This window comes from Coenobita brevimanus, chromosome 117, assembly GCF_032717465.1.
Source record: "Coenobita brevimanus isolate Jiangsu-jjx chromosome 117, ASM3271746v2, whole genome shotgun sequence".
NCBI lineage: Eukaryota > Metazoa > Arthropoda > Malacostraca > Decapoda > Coenobitidae > Coenobita > Coenobita brevimanus.
The window spans coordinates 7,816,225-7,836,952 of NC_137070.1; the positions used below are offsets into that span (position 1 = coordinate 7,816,225).

The following is a 20,728-nucleotide window of genomic DNA, read 5'->3' on the forward strand; positions in this document are numbered from 1 at the left end:
CATGTATATTTCGAATATACATGAATGTATGTGCGTGAACCTATGTGTATACTTTAACAGAGCGACGAGAGAAACAAGAAAATAAACAAATTATCAACTGCAATCCGGCGGTTCCCTACAGTAACGGGGGGCCTAACTCCCCGCCCTCTAAAGGGCGACGCAGGAGACCCCGTCACTGCCCCGTGAGGGTCTTGCCTAACCTAGCCCTAACAGAGCCAACCCTTGCCGCCTCCTATAACCAGGCCTCTAAGGCCCCCCCTCATGGAGATACCCTAACGGTATTCCTTCAGGGTTCGGCGTCGTACTACGGCAGGGACTCTAAGATGGCAGCCGGAAAAGCAGCTGATATCGGAACAAAAGAAAAAGAAAAAGAAAAACACGAGATCACTCAACACTAAGGTGAGGAAAGCTTGATCTGGCTACGATAGAAAGACTGCGAAAGTCTACGGAAAGAGCTATCCGCGTTTCAGTATCTGGGAGACACGGGAAGAGGTGTTGTCACAACGACTCCTAGGCCAGAACTCTGGTCACCCGCCCGCGACCTTCCCTTAAATACCCGTCTTCCCGATCCGGCCCCATCCCACCCGCGAATGGGAACGAGGCAGAAGCCGGGCTGCGATCGGGCAGCAATCACATATAAGGATTTCAGCGAGCGCGTCCCCCATCACTTGGTGACGACGCCCAGCCAAAAGCACGCGTGTCTCGACCGCTCGCTCGCTCAGCTCTCACTCTGTGACTCCCTGCCTTATCAGCTGCTAACGACTTTGTCGGCATGTGCTACCCGCCCACTTATCACCTCATTTCATAACTTCACCCATTCATCACCTCATAATAAAATTTACCCATCATTCCTCCTACCTCTTTTCCTGTCTTCTTCTAATTTCTCTTTTATTACTAACCCCTGCTCTTTTGTGAATTCGGAGATACTTCCGGGACCCCCACTACCTTGTTGGGGCCACGGCCATAACAGTAGTCGGGGTCCAGGAGATATAGCCGTGCACCTGAGAGACTCGGCCTTTTGTTCTCCTACTTCCTTCCCATCTTGCTGGTGATAGATTGGTTAGGACTTCGGTCCTAACAATCTGGAACCACCCTGCTCTCACAACAAGTTTAGTGATCAGGGTAACGGCGCCAACACCTCATCCTGCACACCCATTGCACCCCGGGATCTGTGCAAAAGTGTGGTGATTGGTTTCTTCCCCCTCTTTTATTAACGTCATGCGCTACACTCTCCCCCTCCCTCCCCCTTGATTAATGATGGCTTTCTCAGTTAAGTTTAAATGTACCCTCCCTCCCTGCCTTCAGACCCTGGTCAGACCTTTTTGCATCACTGAAACTCCCTTTGTTAACCTTTTTTCTAGTGCAAAAGATAAAATCATTAAGATCACCTTGGCCTCTCAGACTCATCTAGATTCATACCTCTCCCCCAGTAACCTGCCCAAATACTCCCAGGCTGGATATGAACTGATCTCAACCCCTGAGCTAAAAGCTGCCTGTACAATAATTGCCCGTAATGTCACCAAATATGTTCTCAGACACACCGATGATGACCTCATGACTGAACTGTCCCTGAAAAACGACATTCACGCCACCCACATTGTTCGCTTTGACAATTCAAATAACATCAAGATTCTCTGTGCTTCACCTCAAGAGGTACAGAAACTTCATTCACACGGTGTCAAAGCGTTCAATACAATCATCCCACCCAGCAACCTTAGACTCGAACAGTGGTTTGATCTTGCTCAATGCTTTAAATGTTACCAATATGGGCATCCAACTAAATCATGCAAAAAAACTCAAATATGCTCAAAGTGCTCTGCCCAAGGTCATTTTCATACAAACTGCACTAGCACTACTACTAAATGTATCAATTGTGGCGAAGGACACATTGCAATCGCCGGAAACTGTCCTATTAGAAAAACTCTGCTAAAAGACTTAAGGGCTAACTGCCAGCCTGCACAGCATATCAACACGCCTCAATCATACACAGCACCCCAACAAACTTCATCCACCATGTCATATGCCCAAGCCACTCAGAACTCACAGCCCCCAACCCAAGCATCCACCACTCATCCAACACCCCCCAACACCACCCCTCCCAATCCATCTTCCATTTCACCCGTCCCACAAAACGTTACCGCAGTTGTCATGTCCGCCCTAGCCCAAGCTCTGTACTCTGATGTGCCCTTTGCATCCCTTATCAATGATGCTCTAGCCGCCAACAATATGTCCACCATTATCATCCCCCCTTCATGGCACACAGCCAAAAAATCGCCCCACATCTTCACCCCCCATTCACAGCAAACTGGCAACACCTCAGTCCCTCCTACCTCACCCCCTCCCATCCCCTCCACCTCTCATTCGTCATTTCCCTGCACTTCCAACCCACCCACCACACCCACTCACCCTAAACCTCATCCCACTCCTACATCCTCAAAACAACTCCCATCTTCCCCCCCTCACCATCCCTCCCCTCCTGCTGATTCACGTCATCCTAACCAAACCACCCAGCCCCCAACCCCATCTCCCTCCACCAGCACAACCCCTAACCAACCTAACCCCATGCCCCCTCCACCTACCCCAACCACCCCCCTCACCTGCGATCGAGATCGCAGTGTCTCTTGCAAACGCAAGGCGGCTGACTCTCCCGAATCCCCCTCCTCCCTCCCCCCTTCAGTTCACACACATCAATCACGCTCCAGAAAACGCAGTGCCCCCTCTCCCAAAAAGAGAACCCCATCCTTCTCCCCTGCCTCACCCACAAATACCACATACATAGCCCATTCAGATTCAGTTCAACACGATCACCATCATGCTTAAAATCATCCAGTTTAACATTAGACACTATTACGCAAACAGGCACCTACTTACTCAACTCATTCACGAACACGACCCAGACATAATATTACTCAACAGCACTTGCACCAACAACACCAGAAAAATCAAACACTATGGCTACACTACACTTCAAACCGACGAGGGTCCCCACGACGGAGTTGCTATCATGATTAAAGGCACAATTAAACACGACTTCATCACAACATGGACACACAGACATTTCCTTGCAGTTAAAACACACACTACTCTTGGCCCCCTCATAGTCTCCACCACATACACCAGACCCAACACTGGCATCCCCTTCACAGACATAAACAGACTCTTTAACAACACTGCACCAACACTATTCATTTCAGATCTAAATGCACAACACGGGACATTCCAACACAGCACAACCAACAATCATGGAAGACAAATGTTCAACATATACCAACACAAAAGATTAAATTTCCTAGGACCTGATTTTCTCACAACATTTACACCTAGGGGATCAGGTAAGCCAGATCTCATCTTCACCAACAGATCATTTAACATTTTTCATCACCACATCACCCCAGGCCCCATGTCTGGGTCTGATCACATCCCCATCATAATGTCCATCTCCACCAACCCGATCCTGATCCCCAGTACACCACACTATGACTACCTACATGCAGACTGGGATGCCTTTACACAAACCCTTTCAGAACAAGAATACACCACTGACTATGAGGGAAAACACCACACTGACATAGAAGAACAATGTAAATATCTACACACCTGCATACTTAACACTGCCAACATTACCATACCCACAACCACACACATACCTATACACACATTCATACCATCCATACGAACACAACGACTCCTAGTGTGTTACCGTCGTCGGTTTGAACTAAACAAAAACAACTTAGGCCAAGTACGGTTCGACCTATCACACCTTCGGACACATGTAATCAATAGCCTTGAATCCGACCACAATGCACACTGGCGACGCCTCATACAAACTGCTCAACAACACAGGAAAACTAAACCCTGGGAATTCTGGAAACACATTCGCCGACTCAAGGGCTGTAACTTACCTACAGTAAGAAAATTAATTGCTAACAACAGAGAAATCACAGATCCCAGGGAAATCACAAACACATTTAAAAACGCATGGCAACAAGTATACCACCCTAACCCTCCTCATCCTGCCGCAACACGTCACATAAGACATATAGAACAACACCTTCACACTATCCACGAACATATCACACCAGACGCAAACATACACATAAATAATCTAGACATACATAACCCCCTCACTGCTCCCATACTAGTCGAAGAAGTCAAGTCTATGCTCGCTAGAACTCCAAAGAAGGCGCCGGGTGCCACAGGCATCGGACATCACATACTCAAACACCTCCCAGACACATTCATAAATGCACTTACACACTTATACAACGCTGCCTTGGCATCCGGCTACTTTCCGGACTCGTTTAAGACCGCGACAGCTACTCTAATCCCTAAAAAAGACAAGACAACAACAGACCCTTTAAACTTCAGGCCCATTAGTTTACTAGAAGTGTTAGGAAAAACTTTCGAACGAATCATCAACATTAGATTACGGCAATACTTAGAAGACGAAAACCTTCTTTCCCCCAGACAGTTTGGTTTCAGACCTAGACGATCCACACAGGACGCCCTAAACATCATCACCAATTACTTACATATCAACCAAAACATCCGCAATGCATACAAGACAGCCCTTATTACTCGTGACGTAAAACGTGCATTTGACTCTGTTTGGCACGCAGGCCTGAAGTACAAAATCTGCGAACAATTCAACTTTCCTTCACTCATTAAAAAAACTACTTTGCAATTTTCTAGACAACCGCACAATGCGCATTAAATTTAAAAATAATTACTCAGACTTTTTCCAGCTTCACGCAGGTGTACCTCAGGGCTCCGTCCTTGCACCCACCCTCTACACACTCTACACAAATGACATCCCCACCCCACTACATGACGATTCACTCACCATTCAGTACGCAGACGACATTACTCAACTTGTACGATCAACGACAGTTGACGGAATTACGAACAAAGCGAGCGTAGAGCTTGATCGAATTGCACGATGGGAGCAGAAGTGGCGGATTCAAGCGAATCCCTTGAAATGCACAGTAACATATTTTCGTATTAAATCAGCCAACCCCCGCCAACTTTTTCTAAATTCGCGTGATCCCGATCGCGTTCCCATTCCCATTAGGAATACTTGCACCGTACTTGGTCTTACATACGATAAAAACTTCAAATTTCATCATCACATACGAGGTAAGGCAGGCGTGGCTGGCACTGCACTCACACAGATATACCGCTTTCGTAGTGCAACACCTTCAACTAAATTTCATTTGTATAAAGCACTGATCAGACCACTGCTCACGTATTCACCGTTAAGTCTATCTCTTTCGGCCAAAAGCAACATTCTAAATTTACAGAAAGTTCAAAATAAAGCCATACGTTGGGCACTGAGCATACGGTGGGATGATTTTATCACCAACATACACTCTCATGAACGCGCCAACATTCCACCCATCAACACTTACCTTCACCACCTACAACAAAAACAAATCACCAAACTCACCGACGTTCACACTGACTTCATCGACTTTTTCACCCGGATCACACCCCCCACACGACCTCTAGCCAACCTCTTCCACCCTGACGCAAGACCTCCACCCACCCCATTGTTTACTTAATTAACACTAATTATTTATTATTGATCCTGTCATTAATTAATTCACACCCAGCAACTCATTTTTAAACTTAAACCACCCCTACACCCACTATCAAATCACGGCAGCCACGCATTCACACGCCATCCTCATATCCAGCACCCCAGACCCCGACCTTGACCACCCCATCAAGATAACCACCTTCCTCCACCCCTCCCCTTTCCTTAATCCCCTACCCAAGCCCCCTAGGGCTACAACACCTTACCCCAACACCCCTATCCTACCATCCTATCCCAGGCTCCGGAGCCGGAAAAATCAGATGAACCTGAGAGGCAGCCAATAAGCCAATGCTTGGCCGAGAAAGCCGTAGCGACTCACTCCTCCCTCCCTTAAGTAACAACACTGTGCACGTGCGAGACCCCACCCCCCCTCCCCAACACCAAACACACGCACGTTGGGTTAAGCCCCGACACTCTTTCTCTTCGTCTAAATTCTTCCTCTCCTACTATAAAAAAAAAAAAAAAAAAAAAAAAAAAAAAAACATGCACATTACACAATGCAACCAGGAACTTGATCTCTCAGTAAGGCCGGGAGAAAAAACTAAGGCCTAGTTCCTGCCACCACGTGTTGTCGTCGTCCTGGTTGCATTACACTCATCACACATATACACAATCATTCTTTACCTTCCTTCCTTTCCCCCCCTTTTCTATACGTCATTGTTGTTGTTGTTGCGTCCCCCATGTCATTCTCTGTCTGGCAGCCGCGGCGACAACACGTCTTCCCCCAGCTCTCCCAGCAACAGCTCTTTGCCTGTATCTGGGTGTTAGTGAAACCAGGTTTCACTCTCCCTAGAGTTTCTCGCCACTGCCGGACTACTTTATTTCCGACTGCACAACTTTTCGTCTAGCTTTTGGAGAGCCTCTCTCCTTTGTCTTTGTTTTTGTTTTGTTTTTGTAATTGTTTTTTTGTTTCTCGGCCTGCCGTGTAGTGTCCCTCACCGTAGTACGACGCCGAACCCTGAAGGGGTGCCGCAGGGCACTTCCATGAAGGGGGGCCTTTAGGGCCTGGTTAAAGGAGGCGGTGAGGGCGGCATTTCTGATAGGGCTAGGAGTAGGCATGTCCCTCACGTGGCAGTGACGGGGCTTCCCTCGGCGCCCTTTAGAGGGCGGGGAAACCCATCCCCGTTACTGTAGGTAGGTTTGTGTTGGCCGAGCTTTCCCCCTTTTTTTTTTTTTTTTTTTTTTTTTTTTTTCCGACCGATATTTAGTTTAGTTTAACTTGTTAGGTCTGCTGTAGGAATTAATTTGCATAGCAAATTAGTTCTGTGGCAGCCCTAACCTAGTTTTTCTAAACTAAATTCCACTTCAGATTGCGTGCCTAAATCTTCATACTTACCTTTTAGGCTCCTTCAGCCTCGCACGTGATCACTCCCTTCAAGAGGGAACGAGATGAAGTAAGAAGTTATAGGTTGGATGGACCACCTTTAAATCCTCCACCCCTCTTCCCACCGTTTTTTTTTTTTTTTTTTTTTTTTTTTTTTTTTTTTTTTTTTTTTTCCCGCACATTTAGTTTCTTTTAACTTGTCGGGCCAGTCTGAGATATCAATTTGCATGGCAAATTGGTTCTGTGGCAACCCCGACATAGTTTTTCTAAACTAAATACCACCACCGACATTTTCCCTCAAGCCTTTTTCGACAAACCACCGTCACTCGGCTTATTTTCCCTTAGGTCTTTTTCGGCCCTGCAAGTGGCAGCTCCCTGCACAGAGAGGAGACCAGAAGCCAAGTAATTGGTATGATTGACCACCTTTAAGTCCTCCCTTGATCATTCTCACCATGGGAAGAGTAAAAATTTTGCACCAGTCCCCTCAGGACAACTCAACCAAACTTAAACTCCTCGAGTTAGTTGCTCCCTTCAACATAAAGATCAATGCTCTTCACTCTTCCAAGGAAGCCATTATTGTGTCTACATCCTCTGATTTTGATTCTGATGAACTGCTTTCAGATAAACTGAAGACGCCTCTAGAGCAGTACGGTTTTTCAACAGTTCTTCCCCCTGAAGTCAAGGCCAACAGAAGCATCATCTGCTCCAAAATCGATGACATCATCTACTGCCATTCTGAAGACGAAATAGCCACGGAAATCATGAGAAACAACACCTGGGCAAAGGTCATAAATGTTTCCAAATTTGGCAAGTCCAACCTCCTGAAAATACAATTTCTAGACATAAAAATGGCTCAGAAGGCTCTGGAGGGCATCAAACTATTTCACCTGTGCATTAGCAAACAACAAATTGAGGCAGAAAAGTTCGTTAACATCTCCACCTGTTTTAAATGTTATGCTTTGGAATCCCACAGCACCAAGAACTGCCCCAAACCTAAAGACTTCAAAATATGCTCAGAATGCTCATCCACAGACCATACTTGGAAAAACTGCTCTTCTCTAACCAAAAAATGCATAAATTGTGGAGATCATCACCGCACTTTGGCCATGAAGTGTCAGAAGAGGAAGGAAATAGTTAAAAACAAATTGATCACCCCCCAGAACTCTACAACCCGCCTGGGCGTCACCTATGCTCAAGCTACGCAACTACCTAATCCTAACAGCCCCCCCCAGAACCAAAATTGCAGTTTCTCTACTATTCTACATCAGAACACCAAAATTTCTGAATACATGGTGCTCATTATCAATGCTCATCTGAATGAACTTGCCAATCCAGGCAGCTTTAATTCAACCTTTGAAGAAAGCTGCAAACTCAACAACCTCCCCATCATACATTTGCCCTCTAACCCTCCCTCAGATAAAATCTTGCAAGCACTCCTACCAACAATAACTAATAACCACCTTACTCTCCCTTCTGCAAACCCTCCTGGCAGTAACCCACCTTCACCTCCCCCTCAACAACAAGCACCACTCATAGAATCAGAAACCATCTCTACAGCAAACAAAGAACACACTAAAGTCACCACATCCACTCTACACCCAGCAGAACCCCCATCACTCCACACAACAGAATTCCTTACCTCAAACACCAACATCTTCGAAGGTGCTACCGCTGTAGACATCCAGGAAAACGACTCATCGGATGAAGATCTTGACTTCCTAGAAAAAGAAAAAGAAACAGACAAACAGAGGTGATACTACTGCCATCTATATGGAAACCCAACAAAATATACAACATCAGAGAAATAACTAGAGCTTGCAAAGAGAACAAAGCCATGGTTAAAAAGCAACATAAAACACTTCAACAAGATGCAGCACTAGATGAGATCAGAGCCATCTCTGAAAAATACAACAACATCCAAGACTCCATCAGAATGGCCGATAACGAGGAAGAGAAATTCCTACTGCACAGCCTAGAAAACCGTAACAAATCCACTCTACTCCATAACAATAGATCACAAAGATCCAGAAATGAAAATCCTGCAACATAATGTATTAAACTGGTCAGGCAGAAACCTAGGTCTTATAAACATCTATAGAACCATTGATCCTGACATTATACTATTAAACAGCCATGGTATATCATCACATTCTACACTAAAAATCCCAGGATATACCTCCCACAAAAGAAACTCATATAACCGACCAATGGATGGCTCAGCTATAGCCATAAAGAACAACTTAACTTATAAATTACTAGACCATTTCATTTCAGACATGATTGGCGTAGAAATTTCAACACACACCGGTAAAGTCATAATAGCCACTGTTTATCTTCCACCCAGCCGCCCTTACCTCCCAACCCCCGATTTTATTAACTTATTCAGAAGAAATATCCCTGTCTACCTCATTGGTGATCTTAATGCTAAACACCGCCTCCTGGGCAACAGAAATTCAAATGTCGTAGGAAGACAACTCGCTAGTCTCATCCAAGACACTACAGTAAGACATATTGGCCCCAACTTTCCTACATTCCTCTCACACAACTCCATCTCCACTCCAGACATAGCCCTTTGCAACCTAATAGCTTACCACAACACCCTTTTTTCTCCAGGCCCTCTCACCACTAGTGATCACACCCCCATAATTGCCACTATCTCCACAGCCCCAATAACCGTCCCCATTCCTCCCCGACCTAACTTTGCCATGGCCAATTGGAATAACTTTAAACAAGATTTAATCACAACATTTACTAACTTTCATATCCCCGATGATGGTACACTAGAGGAAATCGATCGATCTCTTGAAAGATGGTACTCCAACATAAATATTGCAATCAACAATAACATCCCTACAACCACACATAGAACAATCACTACTCCTAAACACAGCAGAGACACACAGATACTCATCAATCAGTACAACGCATTAAGAACTCACTCCCAAAGACATGGTTGGACACGAGATCACTATAGACGGTACAAACTACTCCAAACTCAACTACATACATCCCTCCTAACAGAACACAACACTCATTGGGCAAACACTATTACAAACACTGCCAATCTTTACAACGATCCCTCCACATTTTGGCGTAAAATAAAAACCCTCTCAGGAACTTCAACCCCTGAGCCTCATTACATATTAGATCATCTGGGAAACAGACAACACTCAGCCTCTGAAAAAGAAAGAACACACAGGCGACACTGGGAGTCCATCTTTCAAGAGATCGAAGAAGAACAGAACAACAACAGACACGACAATTTAGTAAAAGAGTTCCTTACCATCAACGCAGATAGATTAACACCGTACCATTCAGGTAACCCCGATAGATTAGACTCAGACACAATATTTACCACTCCTATTGCGACAGAGGAAATTACCGCTATTATTAAGAACTTAAAAAGACTTGCCCGGGAGAAAGTGGATATAATAAAACTATACTATCCAATCTCCCCAATATAGCCATTGAAAATTTAAAAAACATATTTAATGCAACCATCTCTGCAGGATATTTCCCCGACAAATTTAAAGAAGCCATTATAAAATTAATCCCAAAAAAGAACAAGAACCCACATCTCGTAGAGAATTACAGACCCATCTCTCTTTTAGAAGTCCCTGGAAAGGTACTAGAGAGAATAATTAATAAAAGGCTCAGACTACACCTTGAATCTGAGAATCTATACAATAAAAATCAATACGGTTTTCGACTACTAAGGGGCACCACTCAAGCAATTGCAATAGCATCAGAACATATAGCAATAAGTAAATCTAACAAAGGACAATGCCACACCATCCTTAGAGATGTAACAAAAGCCTTTGACAAGGTGTGGCATTTAGGACTTAAATATAAATTACTTAATCTCAACCTCCCAACTATAACTGAAAAAATTCTCTGTGATTTTCTTGACGACAGAAAGGCTAAAATCAAAATAAATAATTACACAGGGGCTAGCTTTGCTCTGGAAAGCGGGGTTCCTCAAGGGAGCGTACTCTCACCAACTCTTTACTCTATTTTCACCAGTGACTCCCCACAAGCAACCCATGGCATCAATATAAGTTACGCTGACGATATTTCCCAAATTATTAACTATCCTGGACCATCTAGAAGGATCATGAACTCAAGAACTCAAAGCGAAGTCGAGAAAATTAACGAATATGAATCAAAATGGAAAATACAAACTAACATAAATAAATTCTCCGTCATCCAACTTGCCAACACCAAAAAAGAACCTTTAATAATTAACGAAGAAATAACAGACTTCAAAGAAGAGGGTAAAATACTTGGGTTTAAACTTAACTCTAGAGGCTATCTTCCCAGTGTACAGGATAGAAAACAAAAAGCCACTGGAGCATTATCCCGCTTACTCAGATTCAAGGACATGCCTATAAAAGTCAAATCCCACCTTGTCAAAGCACTGATCCTCCCCATACTAGATTACCCACCCATTCCCACACACACCTTCAGCTATACCCAACTTAAAAACTACAAGTCTTACAAAACAAAGCCCTCAGATTTGCAACTAATCAGCAGTACCCTTACACACTTAACACGGAACAAATTCACGCCATAACTAAAACCAAACCGTTAAACATAAGATTACATAACCAAGCGAAAAAAATCTGGAGTAAAATCGAGGAAATAAACCCTGAAACATACAACGCATTAACTTACAATATCAACGATGAGAATCGCTCCTTCCACAAATGGTTCCCTAGTAGTCTAAAAACCATATTAAACAACCAAGACCCTTTACCAATTTACTAAACTCAACCCAAACTATAAGTATCGCACCAACGAATACAAAAACCCCACCTATTTTCGACATAACCCAATTACGACATAAACCCAAACAACCCAACCAAACCCTCAAAAGCTAGCTCGCTAGCGCAATTCACACATACAAAACATATGAACACGCACCCACGCACACGCCCACATCCACGCGCACATGCGTACGTGCACGCACGCGCACACAAACATACACAGCCATTACCACTACATATACTTACCCAACTAACACAATATACAAAACAAAGCACTTACCTAACTCAACAAACAAAATTAAAGCAGTTATCTAACAAATACTATAAACAAAACCAAGCATGGTGGCCAGCCCACCGACTGTCTACTCCCTCTTCCTTCCTCTTTCTTACTATCCCTTCCTCTATTCTCTCTTCTTTCCCCACCTTCCTTAAAAAAAAAAAAAAAAAAAAAAAAAAAAAAGTCCCCCATGTCGACTCAGTCTCTCGCTCGCTCCCGCACCGTGCACATAGTAGTAGTAATACCGTCTGACTCGTCAGCGACGCCATGCCACCCAAGACCTCCGGAAAGGCTGCTAAGAAGGCTGGCAAGGCCCAGAAGGCCATTGCCAAGGGAGACAAGAAGAAGAAGCGTAGGAGGAAGGAGAGCTACAGCATCTACATCTACAAAGTGCTCAAGCAGGTCCACCCTGACACCGGCGTTTCCTCCAAGGCGATGTCTATCATGAACTCTTTCGTGAATGACATCTTCGAGCGCATTGCTGCAGAGGCCTCACGCCTGGCACACTACAACAAGCGTTCAACCATCACCAGCCGGGAGATCCAGACGGCCGTCAGGCTGCTCCTCCCTGGCGAGCTGGCCAAGCACGCCGTGTCTGAAGGCACCAAGGCTGTCACCAAGTACACCTCCTCAAAGTAGAGAGGTTACACTCTTGGCCATTTCAACATTTCCGGCTCCAATCGGAGCCACAAGATTTTCGATAAAAAGGGGAAAGACAGACTTACAAATTATCCTCTCAGGAACTCTGGTTTACCGACCTTTTTCTTCTCTCTCTCTCTCTCTCTCTCTCTCTCTCTCTCTCTCTTTCTTTCTTTTATCCCTTCATGTCTTTCTTTCTTTCTTTCTTCCTTTTTTTCCCTTCATGTCTTTCTTTCTTTCTTTTCCGCAACGGTGGTTTGGGATGGGCACAATCGAAATGTTTTCAACTAGGGTTGGGGGTTAAAACAATAGAGTCAAAACAAAAGAGTAAACATGGGCGTGCGCGCCTTCTTCATCTGGAGAACCAACAACAACAACGCACCGTCGCCCCAAGAAGTGACGGCACAGTTTCAGATTGCTTCGGTCACGCTCCACTCCCATACGTTCTATGAAAACAGTGAATATAAGGTAAACATTCAATGCCTTCATCACGTCATGCCAAATAACGTATTTATTATATCGTGAAAATAAGGATGTAAGATGAATAACAGGAGGCAGTGATATATTAGATGGTAACACTTAGTTATCTTTCCCGATTTGAATGAATGTGAAATGTATTAACTTCGCGCGCGGTGGCCAGTACGCCTATAACTCCCGGTCACTGTGTGTGTGTGTGTGTGTGTGTGTGTGTGTGTGTGTGTGTTTTTAATAAACTCTAATCTCCTGCTCAACAGAAAATGCTTAGTTGGAAGTTTTGAACTCAATGATTTGTTTATGAACCTCTCCATTTTATTACTCTTGCGAATCGATTATCCACTGAGGATATCAGACACTGACAGAAGGTAGCATTCTCCAAGGAGCTCCGACTCTAATGTACGGTATTTTTTTTTTTTTTTTTTTTTTTTTTTTTTTCCCCCCCACCGATAGCCCTCTGTCTTATATGAAATAATCCGGAGATTTTTCTTCATGGGAAACTGGCCAAAGGCAGTGTAATAACTGCATGTCCTTGAGTGAATGTTATCTCCTTTCGTGCGTGTTGATCGAAACATTTAAAATAGCTTACTGGCTTACGCCTCCTTCCCTCTTTCTGTCGTCGTCCATGGAGACATTGGAAACGGACCTAAATGACTTGAAATTATTCCCTAGTATTGTCAGGGAAAATTATTTTATAACTAATAATTAATCATTCCCCATGTTCATTAAAGCTCCCTTTTGTTCAGTCTTACGCTACCCAAAAATCACTGCCTGTTACCATGCTAGATTTGAACTCCACAACATAATTATTCCCGACTCTCCCTGAGCGACAATTGTGAAATATCAATTAGTTCCGTTTACGAATTCCTATTATCGTAACTAACCAACTGCTTCCTACAATAATTTGGAAATATACAGATAACTGGACATGGATTTTTTTTTTTTTTTTTTTTTACATATTAGGTTTCACCTCGTTCAGATATAAGGAAGAGTATGGACACTATCGCTGACCGAAAACTTCTGGATACTCCGCCGGCACTTCTTAGGCCGACCGTACCAACCAAACTCACTCAACAGGCGTACAGTAAATACGGGCATGACATCGTATCATGCATATTCATGTCAGTCTACAATCTGTACGTACATACACCAACACATGTGCACAAATACATTTATACTGTATACGCAGTGACCTACACATGTACGTACACACTGTCATGCTCACATACACACAAGCCCTCATACGTCCATACACACAGACATACATGCTCACAGAGACACACACATACGTACAGTATAAACATACAACCTACATACATACATACATACACACGCTCAACTGCAGGTAAAAATCGATGGGTTCAGGTTCGTTCTCTCTCTCTCTCTCTCTCTCTCTCTCTCTCTCAGTATATTAACTGAAGGATTTACCGTGCGTTCGTGGCCACTGTCAAACCTTCATAACGGGTACAGAGACTCTCCTAATATGCAGCGGGAATGCCTTTCTCCTTGTTCAAACCTGTGTACGTTTATGAGGGCGTGACTGAATCGATCAGGAAGTCAACGAAACAGGCAAATAACGACAACAAAAACTGCGACGTTAACAACAGATCAACAAAAGAAATAAACGAATAGGCAAGTTGCCCCTCCTCCCCCCCACCCCCCAAACAAAAGGAAATGAATGAAAAAAGGATGAATGAATGAATGCATGTATGTAACTATATAAGTACAGTTCATTCGTCCGTTTGTGTGTGTGTGTGTGTGTGTGTGTGTGTGTGTGTCCTCATACGTCCATACACACAGACATACATGCTCACAGAGACACACACATACGTACAGTATAAACATACAACCTACATACATACATACACACGCTCAACTGCAGGTAAAAATCGATGGGTTCAGGTTCACTTTCTCTCTCTCTCTCTCTCTCTCTCTCTCTCTCTCTCTCTCTCAGTATATTAACTGAAGGATTTACCGTGCGTTCGTGGCCACTGTCAAACCTTCATAACGGGTACAGAGACTCTCCTAATATGCAGCGGGAATGCCTTTCTCCTTGTTCAAACCTGTGTACGTTTATGAGGGCGTGACTGAATCGATCAGGAAGTCAACGAAACAGGCAAATAACGACAACAAAAACTGCGACGTTAACAACAGATCAACAAAAGAAATAAACGAATAGGCAAGTTGCCCCTCCTCCCCCCCCACCCCCCCAAAAAAAGGAAATGAATGATTGAAAAAAGGATGAATGAATGAATGCATGAATGTATCTATATAAGTACAGTTCATTCGTCCGTTTGTGTGTGTGTGTGTGTGTGTCCTCATACGTCCGTACACACAGACATACATGCTCACAAAGACACACAAATACATAGGTACAGTAGAAACATACATACACGAGCACAACTGCAGCAGGCGAAAATCGATGGGTTCAGGTTAACCTTTTTTTTTTTTTTTTTTTTTTTTTTTTTTTTTCCAGCATAGTAACTGAAGGATTCACCGTGCGTTCATGACGGATATAGAGAGCATCTAATATGCAGCGGGAATGACTTTCTCGTTGTGCGAACCTGTGTACCTTTATGAGGGCGTGAGTGAATCAATGAGTAAGTAAAAGAAACAGGCAAATAACGAAAACAAAAACTGCGACGTGACCAACAGATCAATAAAAGAAACAAACGAATAGGCAAGTATTCCCCCCCCCTTCAAAAAAAAAAAAAAAAAAAAAAGTAAATGATTTAAAAAAAAAAAAAAATTGAATGAATGCATGTAGGTAAGTAATGGAGTTCATTTGTCTGTGTGTGTGTGTGTGTGTGTGTGTGAGCATGCTTCGCTGCGGAAAAGCAAGAGCTGATATATGGAAACCTAAACTGAGGGTCTGTCATCATCTCTCTTTGAAAAAGGGTTTTGGCCCTGAAAAGGGCCGAGATTTCTTTCGATCGAGGTGAGGGGTCTCTCGCCTTAGGCGCGCTCGCCACGGATGCGGCGGGCCAGCTGGATGTCCTTAGGCATGATTGTTACACGCTTGGCGTGGATGGCACACAGGTTGGTGTCCTCAAAGAGACCGACCAAATAGGCCTCAGACGCCTCCTGCAGAGCCATGACGGCAGAGGACTGGAAGCGCAGGTCAGTCTTGAAGTCCTGGGCAATCTCACGGACGAGACGCTGGAATGGCAGCTTCCTTATAAGCAGCTCAGTGCTCTTCTGGTAGCGACGGATCTCACGCAGGGCCACAGTGCCAGGCCTGTAACGATGGGGTTTCTTGACGCCGCCGGTGGCAGGGGCGGACTTGCGAGCGGCCTTGGTGGCCAGCTGCTTGCGAGGGGCCTTGCCCCCAGTGGACTTACGTGCAGTCTGCTTGGTACGAGCCATGGCTGAGCGTGACTGAGGGAGCGAGAAGAGCGAGAGTGTTGGCGCACCTTTTTTTTTTTTTTTGTTTTTTTTTTTTTTTTTTAGATAGAGGGGGAAATAAGGAGGGGAGGGGTAAGGAAATAGTGAGAAAAACAGAAGGAAAGTCCGAGAATAACAGTTGGTGGGCTGACCACCTTGCTATCTTTTGTGTTTTTGTTCATTGTCTCTATGTTTTGTTTGATTATGAATTTGTGTTTATTTATTTATTTATTTATATTTTTGTGTAATTTGTTTGTTTATTTATTTATTTATTATTTTTGTTTTTGTTTGGTGTATTTATTTATTTTTATTCTTTTCATTTTATTTTTATTGATTATTATTATTATTATTTTATTTATTTATTTATTTTATTTCATTTATTTGTTTTATTTATTTATTTATTATTTTGGTGTGTATTGTGTTGGAAGCTAGCTAGCTAAGTGTAAATGGGTTGCGGCTCTAGGTGTAGTAGGCTTAGGCTACTGGGAAAGTTTCTGTTAATGTTTATAGTGTTTGCAAGCTGTTGTTGCAGTTTATTAAAAGTTTCTCTGTCTCTGTCCTCTATTTTTCGCCAGATTTTCTTGGCTTGTTTGTGGAGGCGTACGTTTATCGGTTCTATGTTGGTCATTTCATGTAGCTCTTGAGTATTGTGTGTGTAGGGATATCTAGTGTTTGTAGCAAATCTTATGGCTTTATTTTGTACTCTTTGAAGTTGTAGTACTTGTGTTTTACTCAGTGTATGAGTAGGAATTGGAGGGTAGTCTAATACTGGGAGAACAAGCGCTTTTATCAAGTGTATTTTTGTTCTTATTGGTAACTCCCTAAATCTAAAAAGTTTAGATAGGGCGTGGATGGCCTTGCCCTTTCTGTCTTTGATGTTGTCTGTGTATCCATTCTTGGTGATTTTCAGTCCCAACATTTTCCCTGAGTTTTTGAATTCTATGGGTTCGTTATTGATGTTGATTGGGATGTTTAGTCTTGAGCCTAATGCTATCACCGTGAATTTATTCGTGTTTGTTTTTATTTTCCATTGTTCTTCGAAGTTATTGATTAGTTCTATTTCTCTCTTAGTTTGCCTGCTGATCATATTTTTTGATTTGCCCCTATAGGGGATGATTTGTGTTATATCATCAGCATAGCTTATGTTCAGTCCTTTGTCTGGAGGGGGAATATCTTTTGTGTATAAAGTAAAGAGTGTTGGGGATAGGACACTGCCCTGAGGGACTCCACAGCTGAGACTGAATCTGTCACCCAAGAAAGAACCGACCCTCACACTTGCACCCCTGTCGTCTAGGAAATTGCAGAGCATCTTCTCCAGTACGACAGGGAGTCCCAAGTGCAAGATTCTGTACTTCATTCCCGGGTGCCAGACCTTGTCAAAAGCTTTGGTTATGTCTCTTAGTACTACATGGCATTGTCCTCCGTCTGCTTTGTTGATGGCAATTTGTTCATTCATGATTGCCAGGGCTTGTGTTGTGCTCCTACCGATACGGAAACCGTATTGATAGGGATTGTTTATGTCTTCTGTTTCTGTGTGTATTCTTAATCTGTTGTTAATTACTCTCTCTAAGATTTTTCCAGGCACTTCTAGGAGAGATATTGGTCTGTGATTTTGTGGGTGGCGAGGATCTTTATCAGCTTTGGGGATGAATTTCAGTGTAGAGTGTTTAAATTTGGTAGGGAAATATCCTGCTGAGAGTGTTGCATTTAGTATGTGGGTTAGCAGGTGAATGGCTGAATCTGGGAGGTTTTTTAAGATAGTTTTATTGAGCCCACTTTCGCCTGGGCATGTCTTCTTCATTTTGCTGATAATGTTTGTGATTTCTGTGTTTGTGATTGGGCGTGTAAGGAATGAGGTTTGATTTAGACGTGTTGGGTCTGCTGTGTTGTATGGTGTGGTTCTGTCCTTGTGTACTGTGAGGTACTGGTTTACTGTATGCTCTGTCTGGGGGAGGGGGCCTCTCCTAGGTTGTTCCTCTGTAAATATCTCTTCCCAGATGTCTTTTAGCAGGGCTTCTTTGCTAGGGTTAGAGTATACTTTTTCATTTTGGGAGTTGAACATGTAAGGGGGTTCGTTGTTGTTATTTCCAGATAGAGACCTAATTTTCCTCCAAAAAATTTCTGGCTTCTTGTATATGTGTGAGAGGTTTTGCATTATGTTTGCCCATGTCTCTGTGTGTTCTGTATGTAATGTCCTGTGTAGTTGGAGCTGCAGTGCTTTGTATGTTGTGTAGTGTTGTCTGGTCCATCCGTTTGTCTGTGCGTGTTGTCTGAGTGCATTGAATTGTGCTATGATGTTTTGTGTTTCTTGGCTAGGTGTGTATCCTGCTAACGGTTTATTTCGTGTTATTGGGATGTGTAGTGTTATGGCTTGCTTGATGACGGTGTACCATGAGTGTATTATGTTGTCCAGCTCAGTGGACGTAGCGTATTGTAGGTGTGTTATTTCCGGGAGGTGTGTATCTATGTGTCTTTGAAAATTTTCCCAGTCAGCAGCAGTGAAGTTAGGTCTTGGCCTGCAAGGCGAATAGAGTGGATAGGTTGAGATGTCTGCGATTATGGGAATATGATCGCTAGTTGTTAGGGGTCCTTGTTTGATATGTATGTTGTGGTAGGTGTTATAGTTAGATAATATTATGTCTGGTGTTGTGGCTGAGTTGGGTGAGAGGAATGTGGGGAAGTGTGGTCCTATGTGTTGTATTGTTCTGTCAAGAATTAGTTGGTGTAACTGAGATCCTACTACATTTGTGTCTCTGTATCCAAATGTTCTGTGATGTGCGTTTAGATCCCCAAAGAGATAGACTGGTGTGTTTCTTCTAAAGAGTGTGATATAGTCTGGCGTGGGAATGAAAGGTCTGCTAGGTGGGATGTAATCTGTGGCAAGTAAGATGATTCCTGTTTGCGTTTGTATTTCTACTGCAAGTGTGTTGGTGAGGAAGTCGTCAAGTATTCTGTGTTGTATATTGTGCTTGACTGCGATTGCTGTCCCATCCGTGATTCTTTCGTGTCTGTTAGATTTGTATACTCTATACCCTGGAATTTTTAGCTGTTCGTCAGATTTAACCCCATGGCTATTGAGAAGGATTATGTGGGGGTCTATGTGTGTGTAAGTGTTGTTTAGGGTGTGTTTCCTTCCCCTCCAGTTGAGGACATTATGTTGTATTATTCTTAGTGTTTGGGCCGTTTTGTTCGGGGTTGAGAGAGGTGTTTATTTTTGGTTGCTTGATTTGTTGCTGTGGGGGTTGAGCACTTCACTGGCTTTTTCTTTGATGGCATTGGCAAGTTGTCTAGAGTCTGAGTGCTGCTGGTCGTGACGCTTTTCTGGTTGGTGGGTGGGATTTGTGGATCTGGTGTATCGTGTAAGTGGCTCTGAGATTGGTTCTTGCTGGTGTTCTGCAACATCTTCACCTGTGGTTGTTTCTGGGATTTCTGTGTCTGAGCCGTCATCTGCATTGGATGATGAGTCTGATTCCTCAGATTCAGTAGAGGTATTTAGCTCCTCGTTGTCTGGTTGTTGGGTCGCAGCTTCCTGCATAATTTCACTGACTGGCATAATAGTTTTGATGATTGCTGCCGATGGCTGTTCGTCTGGGAAGTTCATAGTTGGCAGGTTGTTAGCAGTGAGGTATAAGTTTAGTTTTTGGTTAAATGTGCCAGGTGCTACGGCGTTCTGCAGATGAGCATTGAACAGGCACATCATGTACTTAGCCAAAGTGTGGTTGTTGCTGAATAGTGGGTTGGCAGAGATGTTGCTGGTGGCTTGTGTAGCTGCTGTCTTTGCAATGTCAGCATAGACTTTGTTTTGCTTAGTTTTGTTTGTCTTCTTGATTTCTTCTTCCTTTCCTTTTATTGCCTCTTTCCTAATCTTGCATCTCATTGCAAGCCTGGCAGCGGCCTTTTATGTTGCCTGTCTCAGGACTGGCGGCGTGTGAGTGGTCGGGGTGTGATGTACATGGCGGTGATTTACTGTTCATGCTTTTTCGATGCAATTCCTGGTTTGCTTGCAAAATTTGGCATGCCCTGTGGCGTGACCTGGCTACGACACCTCTCTAGGATTGGCCTCCTGGGAGCTGGGGTGAGGCCTAGGCCTGAAATCAAGGTTAGATGGATAAGGTTCGTACTTGCACGACCGAGACTGGGTTATATAAGGGTGGTTGGCGAGCGGGGTCGTCATCACTGTTGGTGCTGGGAGCGGAGCGGACACTCACCACTACTACTACTACTACTACTACTACTACTACTGGGTCTGAGCAGCAGCTGTAGACACC

At 43.7% G+C, this 20,728-nt stretch overlaps 2 protein-coding genes across 2 annotated transcripts; one reads left to right on the top strand and one right to left on the bottom strand.

Moving 5' to 3' along the window:
- The first annotated feature begins 12,230 nt into the window (after positions 1-12,230).
- LOC145389491 (histone H2B) lies at positions 12,231-12,602 on the top strand. The gene has a single exon (XM_080264784.1). It carries the CDS (start codon positions 12,231-12,233, stop codon positions 12,600-12,602), a length of 372 nt encoding a protein of 123 aa, XP_080120910.1.
- Positions 12,603-16,031: 3,429 nt separating this feature from the next.
- LOC145419104 (histone H3) lies at positions 16,032-16,442 on the bottom strand. The gene has a single exon (XM_080287345.1). The coding sequence runs from the start codon at positions 16,440-16,442 to the stop codon at positions 16,032-16,034; it is 411 nt and encodes a 136-aa protein (XP_080143471.1).
- Positions 16,443-20,728: the final 4,286 nt, after the last annotated feature.

Bases quoted from the DNA above. Each gene is read 5' to 3' on its own strand.
- LOC145389491 (XM_080264784.1), top strand. From the start codon at position 12,231: ATGCCACCCAAGACCTCCGGAAAGGCTGCTAAGAAGGCTGGCAAGGCC.
- LOC145419104 (XM_080287345.1), bottom strand. From the start codon at position 16,442: ATGGCTCGTACCAAGCAGACTGCACGTAAGTCCACTGGGGGCAAGGCC.